This window comes from Callorhinus ursinus, unplaced genomic scaffold (assembly GCF_003265705.2).
Source record: "Callorhinus ursinus isolate GAN/ISIS: 27379988/994484 unplaced genomic scaffold, GSC_fseal_2.0 scaffold57, whole genome shotgun sequence".
Classification (NCBI taxonomy): Eukaryota; Metazoa; Chordata; class Mammalia; order Carnivora; family Otariidae; genus Callorhinus; species Callorhinus ursinus.
Window position 1 is genome coordinate 6,169,043 of NW_027397119.1, and position 17,826 is coordinate 6,186,868.

At 44.7% G+C, this 17,826-nt stretch overlaps 2 protein-coding genes across 3 annotated transcripts in view; both read right to left on the reverse strand.

The window, feature by feature from the left end:
• Positions 1-4,194: 4,194 nt before the first annotated feature.
• Positions 4,195-12,812, reverse strand: RABIF (RAB interacting factor). Its single transcript, XM_025855056.2, has 2 exons — positions 12,518-12,812; positions 4,195-4,610 (listed from the first exon to the last, which is right to left on the reverse strand). The coding sequence occupies exons 1-2, from the start codon at positions 12,641-12,643 to the stop codon at positions 4,365-4,367; spliced, it is 372 nt and encodes a 123-aa protein (XP_025710841.1). The 5' UTR covers positions 12,644-12,812; the 3' UTR covers positions 4,195-4,364.
• A 2,352-nt stretch (positions 12,813-15,164) lies between these two features.
• KLHL12 (kelch like family member 12) overlaps positions 15,165-17,826 on the reverse strand; it is a 29,632-nt gene continuing 26,970 nt past the window's right edge. For both annotated transcript variants that reach the window (XM_025855054.2, XM_025855052.2), the window contains 3 exons: positions 17,427-17,525; positions 16,893-17,079; positions 15,165-16,710 (listed from right to left, as the gene is read on the reverse strand). In XM_025855054.2, coding sequence (XP_025710839.1) covers positions 16,584-16,710; positions 16,893-17,079; positions 17,427-17,525 — 413 coding nt within the window. In that variant the 3' untranslated portion in view covers positions 15,165-16,583. The remainder of the gene's footprint in view (positions 16,711-16,892; positions 17,080-17,426; positions 17,526-17,826) is intronic.

The following is a 17,826-nucleotide window of genomic DNA, read 5'->3' on the forward strand; positions in this document are numbered from 1 at the left end:
GATAACACATTGTTTCTACACAAGGCTAAATGATTTCTAAGTTCCAATAGATTTGAGTGAATATAGTGGATACTTCTCTCACTTAACCTTAAATTCTGACATTTAAACACATTTAGACATATTCCAGGAATTTAATTCTCCAAACACAAGAACACCTTGGTCACAATGGAAAGATTCACAATACTGAAGTTAACACCTTTATTTTCTTACCCTATGAAGACTTAGACGTGGTCATGACCACATAGATGTACTCTGTGCATGATCCTGTACCACGTCTGTTTTCATGGTCTTTATCAAAAAGCTTTGGGGAAAACAAACAAACAGTGCAGTACCTAACCTCTAACCCACTATTATTCACTGCATCAGAAATATAATTCATTCTAGGGACGCCTGGGTGACTCTGTCAGTTAAGCATCTGCCTTCGACTCTGGTCATGATCCCAGGGTCCTGGGACCGAGCCCTGCATCAGGCTCCCTGCTCCGCGGGGGTTCTGCTTCTCCCTCTCCCCCTCCCCCGCTCCTTCTCACTCTTGCTCACTCTCTCTCTTAAAGAAATAAAATCTTAAAAAAAAAACAAAAAACTTCCACTGAATTCTTTATTTTGGTTATTGGATTTTTTAAAATTCTAGAATTGGTATTTTTTTCACATGTCCAGGTATCTGTTCAAATTCCCAGAACTCGTTTATCTCCTTGAATAGAGTAAGGTTATTTTATCGTCTGTTTGATAGCTCCACTATCTGCGGCTCTTGTTTCACTGGTTTTCTTTACATCTTGTCTCAGATGCTTGGCTCCATTTTATTGTATTCACGATATTGTATTAGCAAAGTTACTGTAGAAACAAATCAAAGGGGGCGCCGGGGTGGCTCAGTTGTTAAGCGTCTGCCTTTGGCTCAGGTCACGGTCCCAGGGTCCTGGGATCGAGCCCCGCATCGGGCTCCCTGCTCCGCGGGAAGCCTGCTTCTCCCTCTCCCACTCCCCCTGCTTGTGTTCCCTCTCTCGCTGTCTCTCTCTCTGTCAAATAAAGAAATAAAATCTTAAAAAAAAAAAAAAGTCAGAGTTTAGGATGATGACATTTTTCTCCAGAGTGCGTTTTTGTTTGCTTATGCCAAGGGTTTGGGGAAATTACCACTTTGGGATCCACTTAATCTAATTTCACGGACTGGTATCATTGGAAGCCAAGCTGCAATCCCTTAAGAGAGCCTTTCTATTTCCTACTTCTGGCTCACCCCTCTTCTTGGGGTGCAAAAGACCGAGCGCCTCAGCCCAATGTGACAAACATTTACCAGGTCTACCACTCTTTGACAGGCCCAGACCCCTACTTCTGGAAGGCTGTCACAGTCACCCACCAGCCTCTGTCTGACCTGCCCCCCTCCACATTGCAAACGCCCCCAACAGAAGAGTGGCCTGTAATACTGAGCCCACTTCTCCGGGCCTCAATCTTCTCAGTGGTCCTGGTCCAGTAATTCTTCAAACACGTTAGCTCTCTGATGCCTTTGGATTTTTAAAATATTTTGTCCAGCCTTTCTAGTTGCCCTCAGTGGGATGGTCATCCAAAATTACCTATCCACCATTATCAGGAACAGAAGTTCTCATTAGTTACACATTTGGAGTTACTTGAATAGGTTCACACACGGCATAGTAACAATATGTAAAATGTCAGTACACCGGTATCCACCTCTGATCCTGTGTTAAAAAGAATTTTGTAGAAACAGTGAGGCCTTGGAAAAATCAATTGCTCTCCCTAACAGCAACTGCAGGTTTCTGTACTCATAGCAGCAGGTTTCTATACTCATGGGCTACTTCTTTCTACCTATGACAAAGCAGTTAATGATTTCACAAGTCTTTATTGAGAGCCTGTGAGAGCCTATTATGCGTAAGGGGAACAAAGAGGTGACATCCTCATTTTATAGCAGACACTAAATGATTAATTCGTTGAAAGACCTCAAGAGAAACCCTAAGGTTCAGGTTTCTGCTCTCCTCTGCTTTTTCAAATTGCATATTCTTCCCAAGGACATACAGGAATCTAACTTCTACTGTTTAAATGCCTTTATTTCAAATTAAACTGCAAAGGCAGAATAACAACTTGATAATTTTTGGCTACTGGGGCAACAATGTTTGGCAATTCTTTAAAAAAAAATACAAATGACCAATAAGTATATAAAAATTTCATTAAGCAAAATAAATGCAAATTAAAACAATGAGATACTTTTTCTATTAAAGTGGCAAAGTACTCTTTTAATGATAATAAATACCCAGTGTTAGGAAGGTTTCAGAGAGATGAGTGCTCTTCTACACTGCTGGAGGAGGGTGAAATTAGCACAGCTGTTTTTGAAGAATATGTGTCAATGGAGCAAATCCATGAAAACATGCATACCCTGCAATTCTACTTCTAATAACGTAGGAAATAATTAAGAATGTGTATACAGATTTAACTATAAAGTTGCACGTTACATCACATTGTTTATAAGAAACTGGAGGCAATCTAATAGTAGATTGTTTAAATAAATAATACAGAAATACAATGGAATACTAAAAACAAGGGTGTCCATAGATGGTTATCTGTTAACGTAGGAAGTCAGTATTTTGTCAAATGGAAAAATCAAGTTATAAAAGAGCACAGTATGATATAGTATTTCTTTTTAAAAACCGTATATGTTTATATATACATATAGAAAAACACCGAGAACCGGAGTTTCACCACATTACCAGAGGCAATCTCTGGATGGTGGAAATGAATGATTAAAAAAATGTTTATACCCATTTTTGTATTTATCTGCAATGAATGTGTACTATTCTGTGATTAAAAAAGGAAAAAAAAGTCAAAGTCTAATTAAAAAAAAAATGCTTTGTGTATGTTTTGGCTTGTGATAGGAGGGGCCACATGCCCCTAGAGGCATCTACTTGGTTTTGTTCCTTCTGACCTGAGTGGATAATTCTCACAGTTGTTTTTCTGCAGATGCCATGACCATGGACATCTGACTGTCTAGAGAACGGTTCTCCCATTTTCAGCTAGAGCTCACCGAGGCCATGACTGGGGAAGGAAGCCACCTTTCTAGAGTAGGTTGGTTGCAAAACCATGTCCAAGGCCTGCACTTTAGTTGGGGAGCCCTTAGAAAAGTTCTGGGGAGAAAGAAGGCAGAAGCAAGCAGAAAACAGATACAGAAGGATGGGCTGTAGATTGTAGGGTTTCTCTTTAGTCCTTATTTCAATTTTAGGGTCTCCTCAATCTTAGAGGTAGGGCCTATGGGAGGACACCTGAGACCTGGTCATAGAGATTCCTAAGATGTTGCGTCACTTCAGAAGAGAAATGAGAGAACAAGTGACAATCATATTGAAGGGTGAATAAGTTTGCTAACACTGAACTGTTAGAACGGCCCCACAGCCATAGTGACAGTGGCATTTGGACAGGAAGTCTGTGCGCTCAGTTGGTACGGGGATTCCAACTGAACCACAACTCTGAGGGCCATGCTTAGTAGGTTCGGCAAATGATGACACTATCCATTGGAGAAGTCTTTCCTAAGAACAAAGGAAGAGCCACTCGCGCAGATAAGACACACCTGTAAAGTCATGTATAACGTGGCAACGGTCTGTCCCTCCTGTTGCCCATATCCTCCACTCTGCGTCGAAACCAGCAATGAGTTTTCCTGGGGTGGCTGCCAGATAGGGCTGAAAATCTGAATTTCAACTTACTTCCAATGTAAAGAGAAACCACAGCAAGATTTGAAGGGAAAAGGGGATATATTCATCTTCACAATAAAAAGTCACTATAAACCTAGAGGCTCAGCTCTCAAACCTGGTATTACAGGTGTGTCTGAAGTAACGTGTTTCTTATTAGTAGTTTAAATACCAAAGTCTGTAAATGCTACACTTTTAAAAAAGAATAGATGACTGCAGATAAAGTTAGTCATACAACAAAATCACTCAGACACTTCTATGCTTTCTTGAATGAGACAAAAAGGTGGAGTCTGCACTATTAGCACGAGCATCAGCTGTCATGCGTCATCTTGGCTGAAAGGCTGAATGCTGCTCCTACAGAGCAAGAAACAAGGGAGCCCAGGGTCAGAGAGCCCAGGCAGGATGCCAGGGATGAGAGCAGATTTGTAGACTTGTTCCAGTGTCCTGCAACTGGGGGAAAAGGGAGATTAGGAGATGTGGCGACGCAAAGTGAGCTACGTAAGAGGCATGCACTCGAGGCTTTAAGGAAACGGGATTAGCCCTATGCATGTTCAACCGGACATGTCGATACTCATCATTTACATTAGTACAGAGAAGGTGGCCGCAGAGCGGTTACACCAGGTTAAAGGCCAGTTCTTGAGGGGAGTAGCTTTTATAGTTGGGGGTGGAGCTGCATCCCCCTCCCCTCAGTTACTCATGGGAAACCCGTTCCAAGGCCACGTAGAAACTGTTCTTGTCATCTAGGCAATGCCAGCCAATTGGTCCGATTTCACAGTCTGCGCACACCAGAAACTTGATGTTGCCCACGTCCTTGGTGAAGCCCACATTCTCAAAGATGAACATGTCATCAACCAGCCAGTGCTCCTGGAGGAGATCGCCATCAGGATTGCTGCCATCAGCCAGAGCTGGCTTCTTTCTCATGGAGGGAAGGAAAAGCTGCAGTGGAAGAGAACACAAAGAACACGCAGGCTGACTGGCCCAGTCACATCATCACCCCCATTCTGCTTATACTTTACATTGCTCCCTGGAGTTTCTTGGAATGCAAACGAGATGAGCAGCCCTAACACTAAGTTATAGACCAGAATGCTGGGTGGCTTCTCTGTTGCCTCTAGTCCATGCCCAGGTTCTTAAGACACACGAAAGAGGTACCGCGCTGTTGTCATGTGGCTTCGCTGCTGTCCTTATCTGCCTGTTCCTCATCTCCGTCTAGGTCATTCTGCTGCAGCCGCACTGGCCTTCTTGCCTCCTTCCGACAGGGTGAGTGTACTCTGCCCTCAGATCTCGGCAAAGCTGGCTGCTTCATGTATTCAGCTCAAATGCAACCTCTTCAGGAGGCCTTCTCTGACCAATCTGAGTAAGATTCCCATACTGCCCACTGTTTTGTTTTTTAAAATGCCTTTCCTGAGATGTAATCGACACATACACTGCATATATTTAAAGTGTACAATTTGATACATTTTGGCCCATGCAAATACCGATAAACCATTCCCAGCAAGATGACAAGCATATTCGTCACCCCCGAAAGCTTCCTTATGCCACTACCTCTTTCTTAACATTCTCTGAAATTAGTAATTTATTGGCTTAGTTATTTACCATGGGTCTCCCTCCACTAGAATGTAAGCCCCAAGAAAGCAAGGAGCTTACCTTTCCTGTTCACTACTATAACCCCAGCACCAAGAATAACGGATATAGAGTAGGAACTCAAATATTTATCAAAAGAATAAATACAGGATATCTGGCTTTGCTCTAGTCTATCAGTGTTACGTATATGCTGGATTTATCTTACAAAAAGAGCTTTAAAAAGGAAAATCTAGTTCTAGAATTTGGAATATCATCCCGAGGATCCCTGTACCCCCTAATCAACATGGCTTCCCAATCATCAGGACAAAGCCTCACACACATACACACCCTTAATTTCTTCCCTATGGTTAGTTTACGCACCTTTGGCTGCCCCAGCGTACTCGAAGATACGATGCCAGCAAAGCTTGTTACCCCTCTGCCCCTCATTGTTATTGCTGCTGCCAGTACACTTATTTTCCACCCCAGGGTACACTTCCACTGCGTCCCCAAACTCTAATAAAATAGGATGGCCTCAATGTGCTAGTCTGACATTAGCAAGCAGAATAAAAGCAAAAACCTTTTTTTTTTTAATTAAAAAAAAAAAAAAACTGGACTGACATCAGTCCAAAAGAGGCAAATGCTTTGGTAGGGATGAGCAAGCCTCTTCCTGAACTCGACGATTAGGGAATCACAAAGCTGCTAGTATGTATTAAATACCCTGGAGTTTGCACTTCTGAACTCTGGGCCAGATTCTGGCCAGTGGCTGTCCCTAATAGGGAGGAGAGAGCACTGATCCAGAACATTCTACTCCCCATCTTCCCAGCACTTGGCTTAGTAAAACAGGTATCTGTGCACTACCCTATGTGGTGTCACCTGAGACATCATCTGAGGACATCACAAAATAGGACAGTCCCTCCTCCTGTTATATTGTCATTCCAGTCACCCTTTTCACCTCATCTAATGTTTAAATGAATCCCCATTGCTTTGTTTTACCCTAAGTGAAAATGGGAACAGGCAGAAGCAGAGAGGAATCAAAATTCAGGGACCAGGAAACCTGGATTCCAAACCTAGCCGTATCTCTCTGTGGATTTCCTACAAGTATTTCTGGCCTACAGTGTAGGTGTGAAATCATCTTAACTAAACATAAGGCAAGTGAAACTTTAAGGGGAGAAAAATCAAAGACTTTTTAAACATTAGCCTTTAAGAAGTGTCTAAGAAAGGAACATCAGAGCTTCCCTCCCACTGTGTTTTGTTTTGTTTTGTTTTTATAATGCAAAACACCACCTCTGCAGTCCCTTTTTTGAGTAGTGATTTAAGGGAAATACTATTAACCATTCATTCAAGGGGTCAGACTGGATACTGTTCCCTCTCTTTCTCAACATTCCCATTTTTATTTAAATCCTGTAAGTCAGATCCACAAGGCTAGACATATATATGTACATTGTACGTGTATCTGTATGGCTCTCAACCCATTCTCTGTAGTGCCCAGGGCTATTGCAGGGTCAAGTTTTGGGATCTAACATTTGGAATACAATTAGGCTTTCTAGATAAACAATGGGGTGGAAATCAAGAAATTACTATCTCACTTGAGGCTGCTAACTTAGCTGGTTGGGGGCCAAAGTTGCCAGTTACATCCCTGACCAGGTGGGTTAACTGCTCACGACCCCAACCAGTACCCTAATCCTGGAGCATCTCCTCAGAGAGATGGAGAATACCAACTCAGTGAGACTGTCAGTGGAACTCCTTTTCCTTTTTTTTTTTTTTAAGATTTTATTTATTTATTTGAGAGAGAGAGAATGAGAGATAGAGAGCACGAGAGGGAAGAGGGTCAGAGGGAGAAGCAGACTCCCTGCCGAGCAGGGAGCCCGATGTGGGACTCGATCCCGGGACTCCAGGATCCTGACCTGAGCCGAAGGCAGTCGCTTAACCAACTGAGCCACCCAGGCGCCCTCGTTTTCCTTTTTCAAGAACTGCTAACAAGGGCACCTGGATGGCTCAGTTGGTTAAGCGTCTGCCTTTGGCTCACGTCATGATCCTGGAGTTCTGGGATAGAGTCCACATCAGGTTCCCTGCTCAGTGGAGAGTCTGCTTGTCCCTCTCCCTGCTCGTGTGCTCTCTCTCACAAATAAAATCTTTTTTTTTTTTAAGATTTTATTTATTTATTTGATAGAGAGACAGCGAGAGAGGGAACACAAGCAGGGGGAGTGGGGGAAAGAGAAGCAGGCTTTCCGCTGAGCAGGGAGCCTGATGTGGGGCTCGATTCCAGGACCCTGGGACCATGACCTGAGCCGAAGGCAGACTCTTAACGACTGAGCCACTCAGGTGCCCCACTAATAAAATCTTTTTTTAAAAAAAGATTATTTATTTGTCAGAGAGAGAGAGAGAGAGAGCACAAGCAGGGGGAGCGGCAGGCAGAGGGAGAAGCAGGCTCCCTGCTGAGCAAGGAGCCCAATGTGGGACACCATCCCAGGACACTGGGATCATGACCTGAGCCGAAGGCAGAGCTTAACTGAGCCACGCAGGCATCTCTTAAATAAAATCTTTGGGTAAGAAAAACAAAAACTGTCAACACCCTTTTAAAAATATTTTCTCTTTGTAAAAATCCATTCTCATGGTAGAAAACTTGGCAAGCATGCTACAATATGGATGAAAATAAAAACTGTTACAATACAGAGCAAACTTGTGGTAACTTTTTTGAAATTTTCTCCCTTCTGTGAGTATTTGTGATGGTTTTAAAATGTGCACAAATTCTTTGACAATCCTTCCACCAGGAGGTGGAGTCCATGCCTCTCTCCCTGAGCCTGGACAGGCCCCTGTGCTAGCCCCTGATGATTCAAGTGCAGTGGAGGTGACAGGTTAGGTTAGAAAAGGCCAGGCCACTTTTGCCGGTTTCTGTGGGACCACTTGCTCTGGGAGCCTTCAGTGTCTATGTAAGAATTGCGGCTCCTGAGGCCACCAGGTGGAGATGCCCCCGGAGCCTGTCCCGGTGCTCAGGTGTTTGAGTCTTCCCAGTCCACAGGCAGACACATGAGGGAGAGAGCGTTTCAGATAACCCTTCTGCCTGCACACGAAAGACCCCAAATGAGAACTGTCTAGCTAGGCCCAGTCAACTCCCCAGATTGTGAGCAAAATAAATGTTAATGTTTTAAATCACCATTTCTTGGGTGCTCTTGTTACACAGCAATAGAGAACGAGAATATTGCCTAACATAGTTGAAATGCATGTTCCATTCTAATTCCTAATTTTTTGTGATCAACTATATATACATACCATAAAACTTACCATTTTTAAAAAAGATTGTATTTATTTGAGAGAGAGAGTGTGTGTGTGAGCAGGGGAAGAGGCAGAGGGAGAGGTAGAGAGAATCCTCAAGCAGGCTCGCCGCCGAGTGTGGAGGCTGATGTTGTTGGGGGGGGGGTAGCGATCCCAGGACCCAGAGATCACAACCTGAGCCAAAATCAAGACTCAGATGCTCAACCGACTGACCCACCCAGGTTCCACTAAAACTTACCATTTAAGTAATTTTTAAGTGTGTGGTTTAAGTGTGTGGTTTAGTGGCATTAAATAAATATATGTATGTTGTGATGCAACCATCACCACCATCACCACCATCCATCTCTAGAATTTTTTCATCTTCCCAAACTTGGTACTCATTAAACACTAACTCCCCATTTTCCAGTCCCTTGCAACCACCACCGTGCTTTCTTTCTCTATGAATTTGACTACACTTGGTACCTCATGTGAGTGGAGTCATACAGTATTTGTCTTTTTGTGACTAGCTTATTTCACTTAGCATAATGTCCTGATTTTTAAAATGTTTAGTCAGGGGCGCCTGGGTGGCTCAGTCGTTGAGCGTCTGCCTTCAGCTCAGGTCATGATCCCAGGGTCCTGGGATCAAGCCCCGCATCGGGCTCCCTGCTCCGCGGGGAGTCTGCTTCTCCCTCTCCCACTCCCCCTGCTCATGTTCCCTCTCTCACTGTGTCTCTGCCAAATAAATAAATAAAATCTTTAAAAATAAATAAATAAAATGTTTAATCAGTTTTAAAGTTTTTTTAAAGATTTTATTTATTTATTTGACAGAGAGAGATACACAGCGAGAGAGGGAACACAGCAGGGGGAGAGGGAGAAGCAGGCTTCCCGCAGAGCAGGGAGCCCGATGCAGGGCTCGATCCCAGGACCCTGGGATCATGACCTGAGCCGAAGGCAGACGCTTAACGACTGAGCCACCCAGGAGTCCCAGTTTTAAAGTTTTATTGAGGTAACTGAAGGTTCACATGTAGTGAAGAAATAATACAACTAATATGCTAATTAGTTCTATATTAAGAAACAATACAGAAATTCCATGTACCCTGTGTTTGGTAATAGAGTTTTCCCTGATGGTAATATTTTGCAAAACCAGAGTATAATATCACAAACAGGACATCAACACTGATACACTCCACTGATTTTATTCAGATTTCCCCAGTTTACTTGGACTCATTTCTTTGTGTAATGTGTGTGTATACAGTTCTGTCAATTTCACCCCTAGTAAGTTCATGTATCTGCCACCACAGTCAAGACACTGAACAGTTCCACCACCAGGAGGATCCCTCACGTCACTTTTATAACCACACTTACCAAAGCCCCCAGCCCCCAGTTCCTAACCCCGGCAATCACTCATCTGCTCTCCATTTCTAAAACTCAAAAATGGCACAGAAATGGAATCAGACAGTATGTAATATTTGGGGACTGGCTTTTGTTACTCAGCATAATTCCCTGGAGATTCGTCCAAGTTGTATGTATCAATAGCTCACTCCACTGTAGCTCATTCCAGTGGATGGCCGTACCACAGTCTGTTTAGTCATTCCCCTGTTGAAGGACACCTGAGCTGTTTCCAGTTGGGGGACAGTATGAATAAAGGTGCAATGAACGTTCATGTACAGATTTTTGTGTAAACGTTAAGTTTTCATTTCCCTGGGATAGAGGTCCCACAGTGTACTGGCTGGGTCGAAGATTAACGACATGTTTTGCCTCAGAAGAAAGTGCTCTTGGGTGTGCCCTCAGGTCCTCTGCTCTCATATTCTTCACCAAACACTGCTCTATACTTTCTCCTATGAGTTAATCTTCCACTGCCCACTCCTGCCACGAATCTCGCCCTCCAAAAAATGTAAAACAGCAAATTACTCTCTTCTATGATAACATCATCACTGTTTCCTACATTCTCAAACTTTGGTGAGGGTTTCCCTTTCCTCTTTGTCTTCATTGAAGTAAGGCTCTTTGCCGAGGACACCACCACTGGCTCCCCAGTGCTGCCCATTCTCTGACACTCCACCTACTTCAGGATCGGGAACAGGAACCAGTGCTCTCCTTGCTTCCAAATTATTACTCCTACATCCTCACATCCACCTCTGCTTCTTTAAGGTTTCTGCCATCTGGTGATCCCTCACTGTCATCTGAGGTGTCATCTGCACTATCCACAGCTGACTGGCACCTGGCTCAGTCTCCTTTGTGATTCCACATCCTACCCCGACTTGTGAGCTTCTACCCCCCAAGGGGATGAATCATCCCCAGAGCTCCCTCACCTCCTCTATTCCAATCACCTTAACTCCCTCTGGCTTCGTTTCTTGCCAGTTTTAATACATCTGTGTTCTGGCCAAGTTGAACTTTTCAGTTCTTTAAACACCATACTTTTTCTAACAACTGTGAAACATCACACTGCTGTTCCCTCCATCTCTATTCAGCTTCATTATAATTTCCTCTGTCATCAACTTTAGATAAGATTTCAAGAACTCCCAAGTTCAACGGTATGAACATTTTATATGTAAAACCAAACCAGTTATAGGGGCACTTGGGTGGCTCAGTCGGTTAAGCGGCTGCCTTCAGCTCGGGTCGTGATCCCAGGGTCCTGGGACTGAGCCCCACGGTGGGCTCCTTGCTCAGCGGGGAGCCTGCTTCTCCCTCTGCCTGCCGCTCCCCCTGCTTGTGCTTCTCTCCCCCAACCTCTGTGTCAAATAAATAAAATCTTAAAAAAAAAAGTTATAGGGCTTACAAAGGACACATGCTGCACCAACAGTGACATACTAATCCATTCTCTCCATGCTAACCCATTATTTACACTGGGCTAATAGCTTTGTTCACTTATTTATTTAAATCTAAGTATCAAGATCTTACTTATGTACACAGTCTTAAGTGTAGGAGATACACAGGTGGGCAGGATACAGGACCTCATAGGCTAGTGGTATAAACAGCAAATACTAACAATATCGTAAGATCAACTGAGATTATAGATGTGAATGTGCTCTGTTGTCTTTAGGCCATGGTTTCTCAATCTTGGTACTACTGACAATTTTGGGATGGAGAATTCTTTGTTGTGGGGCCAGGGGCAGTGGGGGTTGGTGTCTTATGCTTTGCAGCAGCATTCCTGGCTTCTACCTACTAGGTGCCGTAGCACCCTGTTATAGACTGAATGTGTTTCCCCCCAAATTCTTATGTTGAAACCTAACTCCCAATGTGATAGGTCATGAGGGCAGAGCATATTTTTAGGGACAGTTCTGAGTGATAGGCTATGCACATAGCTGAAATGAAATTATACTTTACACTTTCCTGTGGGTATGTTACATCTCAATAAAAATTTACCAAAATAAAAAATTGTTTTCAACTTTCCCCTTTGGGGTGATGTAGGAAGGAGATTAAAATCTGTAACTTGAAGAAAAGATTAAAATAGAAATTAAATCTTCCTTCAAAATTGAGTTTCAGGACTTGATGTGTCCATCCCACTTGAAATAGGATTCGTTTGAGAAACTGCGTTCCACCCAGTACCTTGGTAAAGCGTGGGTTACGGGAGTCATCTGTCACATCCCCTACACCAAAGTTGTTTCTGGAGCTCCTTCTGGGGCGGAGTGGCGCCCAACAGAAGGGAGACCGGCGGGTGCACTGTGATGCGGGCCGCGAGTCCAGGTACACGGGCGCCATCGGGCCGCTCCGCAGCGTGGAGCTTCAAGAGCTGCGGGCGTCCCGGGGCGCCGGGCCCTCGGAAGGCGGCGGGCTCGGCTCAGCCCTGCACCGCACGCGGAACAGCAGCGTCCACACCTAGCGCGGGCCTAGGGCCGGGGGTCCGGCCGGCCCGGGAGACCGGCCCCGGGCTGCGCTCCGGCCGCGCAACTCCGGCGAGGGCAGCCTCGGGCGGAGCCGGGCCGCGACGAGGGGCGCGGTCTCCGGAAACGCGCGCGGGGACCCGGACTCCAGCCTCCGCGGCCCCCTGTGAAGGCGTGCGGGTGAGAGCCGCCTCCAACCTGCCTCCCTACCTGTCGGCGGGAGAAGAGAGCGGTCCCTGGCTGCAGCACCCGGGAGCCACAGCGTTGGCACAGCACCGCCTTCCGGTTTCGGCCCTCGGCTGACACTAAGTCGTTCAGCGGCTCGGCTGGTTCCATCGCCGCTACTGCCACAGTTTCCTCGACCACGACCGCGCAGGCGCTGTCTTTGCGGGCTCTTTTCGGAACTGCGCTGGCGCGGCTTTCAGAGACGGGGCGGGGAACGGGCGGTCACTCCCCCTCTGCGCAAGCGTCCGCTTCCCCCGCTCCGGATTCTGCTGCGCAAGCGCCTCATTCATTGCTTAACCTGAGTGGTTAGGTGTCCGCTGCCTTTGTGACAGGGTCACTCACTTCCTGGGACGTGAACAAATCCTCTCTTCATACTCACCTGGTCACTAGCCTTCCCTTACTATTCAGTAAAACCCGGGTAGATAATTCCCGAAAGTTGACCATACCTTTTAGTTTACTGAGATTTGAATTTAGTCTTATAAACGAACGGGGACGTTTCTGGAGGCAATGTGAAGGAATCTGGGTCACACTACACATCAGCAAGTTTTATCCACATTAGTTTCTTCAGTAAGAGACTACTTAGAGGGACATGTACCTTTTTGGTGTTGGGAAAAGATGCCTGGAAACTTTAATTGCTGGTCTCTGTTCTGATCATAGTGACCATTTACTACGTGGCAAAACACCGTGTTGAAATGCTTTAGAAACAAACCTATTGAATCATCATGATTTCCTTATGGGGTTGTCACTAATTACTCCCAGTGCACAACTGAGGAAGGTGAAGATCAGAAAGGTTACTTTCCAGGGTCCACAGATCCAGGCATGGCTTTAAAGCCACTGCTCTTGGGGTCATTACACTACACTTCCCAGTTCCATTTGATTAGTCCATAGATCTCTAGTTTATCAGTTCTAGTGCATTAGGCCATGGATATCCTGAAATGGCAAGGGAAGGGGAATATGAAGGGGAACTAAGCTACTTGATTAGGTAATGTCTAATCTACTCCTCACCCCCATTTGCATGTTTTTCTTTTTCCTCTTTGTCCTTCAGTAATTCAACATTTAGTGTAATATAACTAAACCCCGAGGATACAATGATAATAGGCACCCTATATTTGAGAACACAGTCTAAACAGGAAGACATACCCCAAACCAATGACATATGATAAAGACAATCCTGGGAACAAAGTAAACAGAAGCCAGGATTAGGGAATAATCCCCAGCTGGAGAGTCAGAAAAGGCTTTACCTAGGTGACATTTGAATTAAGCATCAGAGTGTGACTAGGATTTTGTCTGAAAAGCAAGATTTCAGATAGAAAAACCGTAGAATACCTGAACAAAGGTGAGAACAAATTTAAGAATGGTTAGCAGTCCACTGAACACATTATACCTAAGCTGAGAGAGGAGAGTAGAGGGAGGCAGGATCAGAATGGTAGAGCGGGCCCAGAGCACCATGGGCCTAAAGTCATGTGAAGGAATTTGAACTTTATAATATGGGCAATGGGAATCTATAGAATTTTAGGCCAGAAATAACTTTGATATTCACTGAATATTTGCTGTATATTAGGTATTGTAATGATCCTACTTGTACTTCTGGAAGAACACTGATGACAAAACGGAGGGGCTACACTGGAAAAAGGAAGAGTAGAGGTAAAGCTGTCAGGAAGCTATTACTCCGTGAGTCTGGGCAAGAGCTAAAGGCCTGAACCGGGTGGCAGCGGAGAGAATACAAACACAGGAATGTATTCGGAACTCTTAAAGATAAAATTATGTAGAAGGCAGAAATGAATTGGATGTCTGTATTGTAATGGGGATGACACAAGATAAATGACAGACCTCTGAGACTGGATAACTAAGTGGCTGGCTGCCATCTGAGAGAACTAGAAAAACAAGAGGAACCCCCAAATTAGGGGTACCTCTGTGCATGTGCATGAGCAAAGTGCGTAGGACTGGCAAGAGTGGAGAGAGAGCAAGAGTTTCAGTTTTCTGCAGAATATTCAGTTGTGGCTGCCACATGAAGAACTATTTGGGAATTTGGTCTGAAACTCGGAAAAATCAGCAGTAAAGATAACCATCAGTTCTTTACTCCCCACTTCTCTGCCTGCCCTGCATCTCTTCCTGATAGGACGAGTCACATGTTTCATAGCTGTGGTTTGATCAGCAGGCACAATCCATCTGCTGAGGAAACGTTGGCAGGCTCCTTTAGAGAAAGTAACTTCCTCTTGGGCTCCCCAGTCGCTTTGCTCTGGAAATACAGGATTTTTTGCAGTTTTGCAGGCCTTCTGCATAGCTGTTTATATAAATCTAAGCAAACAGAAATAGGACTGGAGTGACTAAAACCCTGAAAGTCAAGTGAGTATTAAATGAGCTCAAGATTGAGTCTTTATTCTATTTGGCATTCAAGTAAATTCCAAGTGTGAAAGGAGTCAATAAATATGCAACTTTAATATAAATATTTTACTGATGAGAATCTCTGCAAGGGTAAAGGGGCTACCTCTTACCTATGTGTAGCAGAGCTAGTTGGCTAACACATAAGGTGAACGGGGAGAAGAGACAGGACATACAGCTGATTGCTAGGCCTGCTCCCCCCAAATATCTGCAAGACAGTGCTGGTTAGCCATGAACTCTCTTACAGGCATTTGAGACAATTGATTTTTAATATTTTCTTAAAAAAATACAAAGGAAATGAACTCTTGAGGTCAATACAACTCAGGGAAAGAGGAAAAAATGAAATTTTGGAATAAAGGGAAAGTGCATCCTTGTTTAGGTTATCACATCCCCAACACTCCCAATACCCACAAAACCAAGAATTTCACTCCAAAACACAGGGGAAACTTGAATGGTGGCTCAGAAATGGCGATAGCAAGTACTGGAACTAACAAAAGGATTTTGGTTGTCCTTGATTATTCTGTCCTGGATGAATAAAATCCACTCTAAGGACAGGTGAGGGAATCTTATAGTAGGAAAAGGATTAATTGTACCAAACACAGCAGTAATAAGCACTCCTCAGCAGAAGGGTGCCCTTAAAAGAATGGAGCAGTAATCAGGTAGCTGCACTTTTAGGCTGCTGACACCCCCACCCCATCCCCAAATAAATAGTAATGAAGTATAATAGTGTAGTAGTATTTGATTCAACACAGAAAGATAGTCTCTCGCCCACTCAAGGCAAACCATGCCATGGATAGCTGAGCCCTGGGCAGGAAATAAGACAACTGTAAAATCACAGGTACTTCTAGTTTGTTCCCAGGCATACCGAACTCCCACATTTATTCCATGTCTGCTCAGCCCAACATTTGTTCACTCTTATTGTCAGTCTCCAGTGCCAAGATGCGCACCATTCTAGTTCAGAAAGACCATGGGGAAATAAAAAGATCCTTCCAATAATACCCCCTTTAAGTCCTCCAGGTTATACTTTAGTGGTGTTCTAGGTTCACTCACATTCCATCAAATTCTGTTGACTTCCCTTACTCCAAACCCAGTTCTGATACACCAACCCTGTGCCTTAAGGGAGTGCCAGGTCTCTCCCCAAGCCCCCCAAAATTTTGACAGGGGGCTTTTCCCTTTGTTATCCTCCAGAATGGAACTGTGTTGCACCTAGCTACTGTAGACTAGGAAAGATATTCCTGGAAAACAAGACTTGGATTTTACCCAGCTGACTCAAGTTCGTATCCTTCCAATCATTTACGCTGGATACCGCCCACATCTAGTAGGTCACACTCACCTTCCTTCTCTGCAATACATGAGGCACAGCAGATAGAGAGATTCTCCTGAGCACGTGAGAGTACTCTCTAGACCAGAAGGAGAGGTGATCTGGCCTCTCAGATCCATTCAGTGTGCACGGTCTTCCCTTGAGTGTCTGTTACCCACCCTCCTCAGGGACAACACCCAGCGCAAGGCGCAGTGCGTATCAAATAAGTACAATCATCACTGCACCGGTGCTTTGATTAATCACCCTGTGTGCACAGTGAGAAATAAGATATTCTGGGAAGGATCCTCGACTCTCCCGTAAACTGTCCCGTGGACTGGTCACTAGCCCTGGATGGTGCTCCAACAATGGTCACTTCTCTCGAAGAACACACACGCCAGCATCACAGCGCTGGGTTCCCATGGATGTCACTACTTCCCAGTTGTCGATGATAGGGTCATAGCACTCAATGCTACTCAGCAGGGAATTCCCATCATATCTGAGTGGGGAAGAAGCAAAAGAAGAAAATGAACTTTCTATTTCTTTCCATACAGTCCCTACATTAAAGGTTGCCACTGGAGATGTCTCCCCCAACCCGAAGGCAGTCTTGATCCAAAACTTCTGATTGGATCATGTGGTCCTGGATGCATGATGACTCTAGTGTGGCTTCCAAATCCTTACCCTGCAATAGCATAAAGTCTCCCCCGAAGCACCGTTGCCCCTACATAGCATCGTGGAGTGGTCATACTAGTGACAGTCGTCCAGGAATCAGTGCGAATGTTGTATGCTTCAACAGAAGAAAGGTGGGCTGTACCATCAAATCCCCCCACCACATAAATATGGTCATTCAGCAGGGCTACTCCTGCACCTGGAGGAAAAAAGGGCATAGCAAGTGAATACTACTAAGCTTAGGATCAGAAATTGAAAAACAAAACATGATCACTGATGGCTAGCTGAATTCTAAGGTAGCTGAGGGATGCAGACTAGGGCCAGACAGCCCTAGAATAATCTAGTTGTCTTTATTATCACTATATTTAGAGAAAAGACAGGCAAAGAGGAAAATGGAACCTCACTCCTTTTACTATAAGTGTACAGTGAGGAAAGAACTACAACTCTGATTTGTTGATCCCCTATTTTTGACTGCAGCACCACTGCATATATAAAGATTTGTCAGCATGGTCCACTGTCCTCTCCCTTAGATATGACTGGTCTTACCAGAGCGCTTGGTGGCCATTGGTGTAACATTAGTCCAGTGTCCTGTGTGGGGATCATATTTCTCAACTGAATTTAAGATATTCAGGCCATCATATCCTCCTGAAAAAATAGAGACCGTTTCAGAAAGAATGGGAAATCCTCATGCGCATTCCCAGGCTGCCTTTCTCTTGAGTGTTTCAATTAATTCTTTTAGTTTTAGTTCTTAAGAGTTTCAGTAATCCAGGGGCGCCTGGGTGGCTCATTCGTTGGGCATCTGCCTTCGGTTCAGGCCATGATCCCAGGGTCCTGGGATCGAGCCCCGCATCAGGCTCCATGCTCCGCGGGAAGCCTGCCTCTCCCTCTCCCACTCCCCCTGCTTGTGTTCCCTCTCTCCTGTCTCTCTCTCTCTGTCAAATAAATA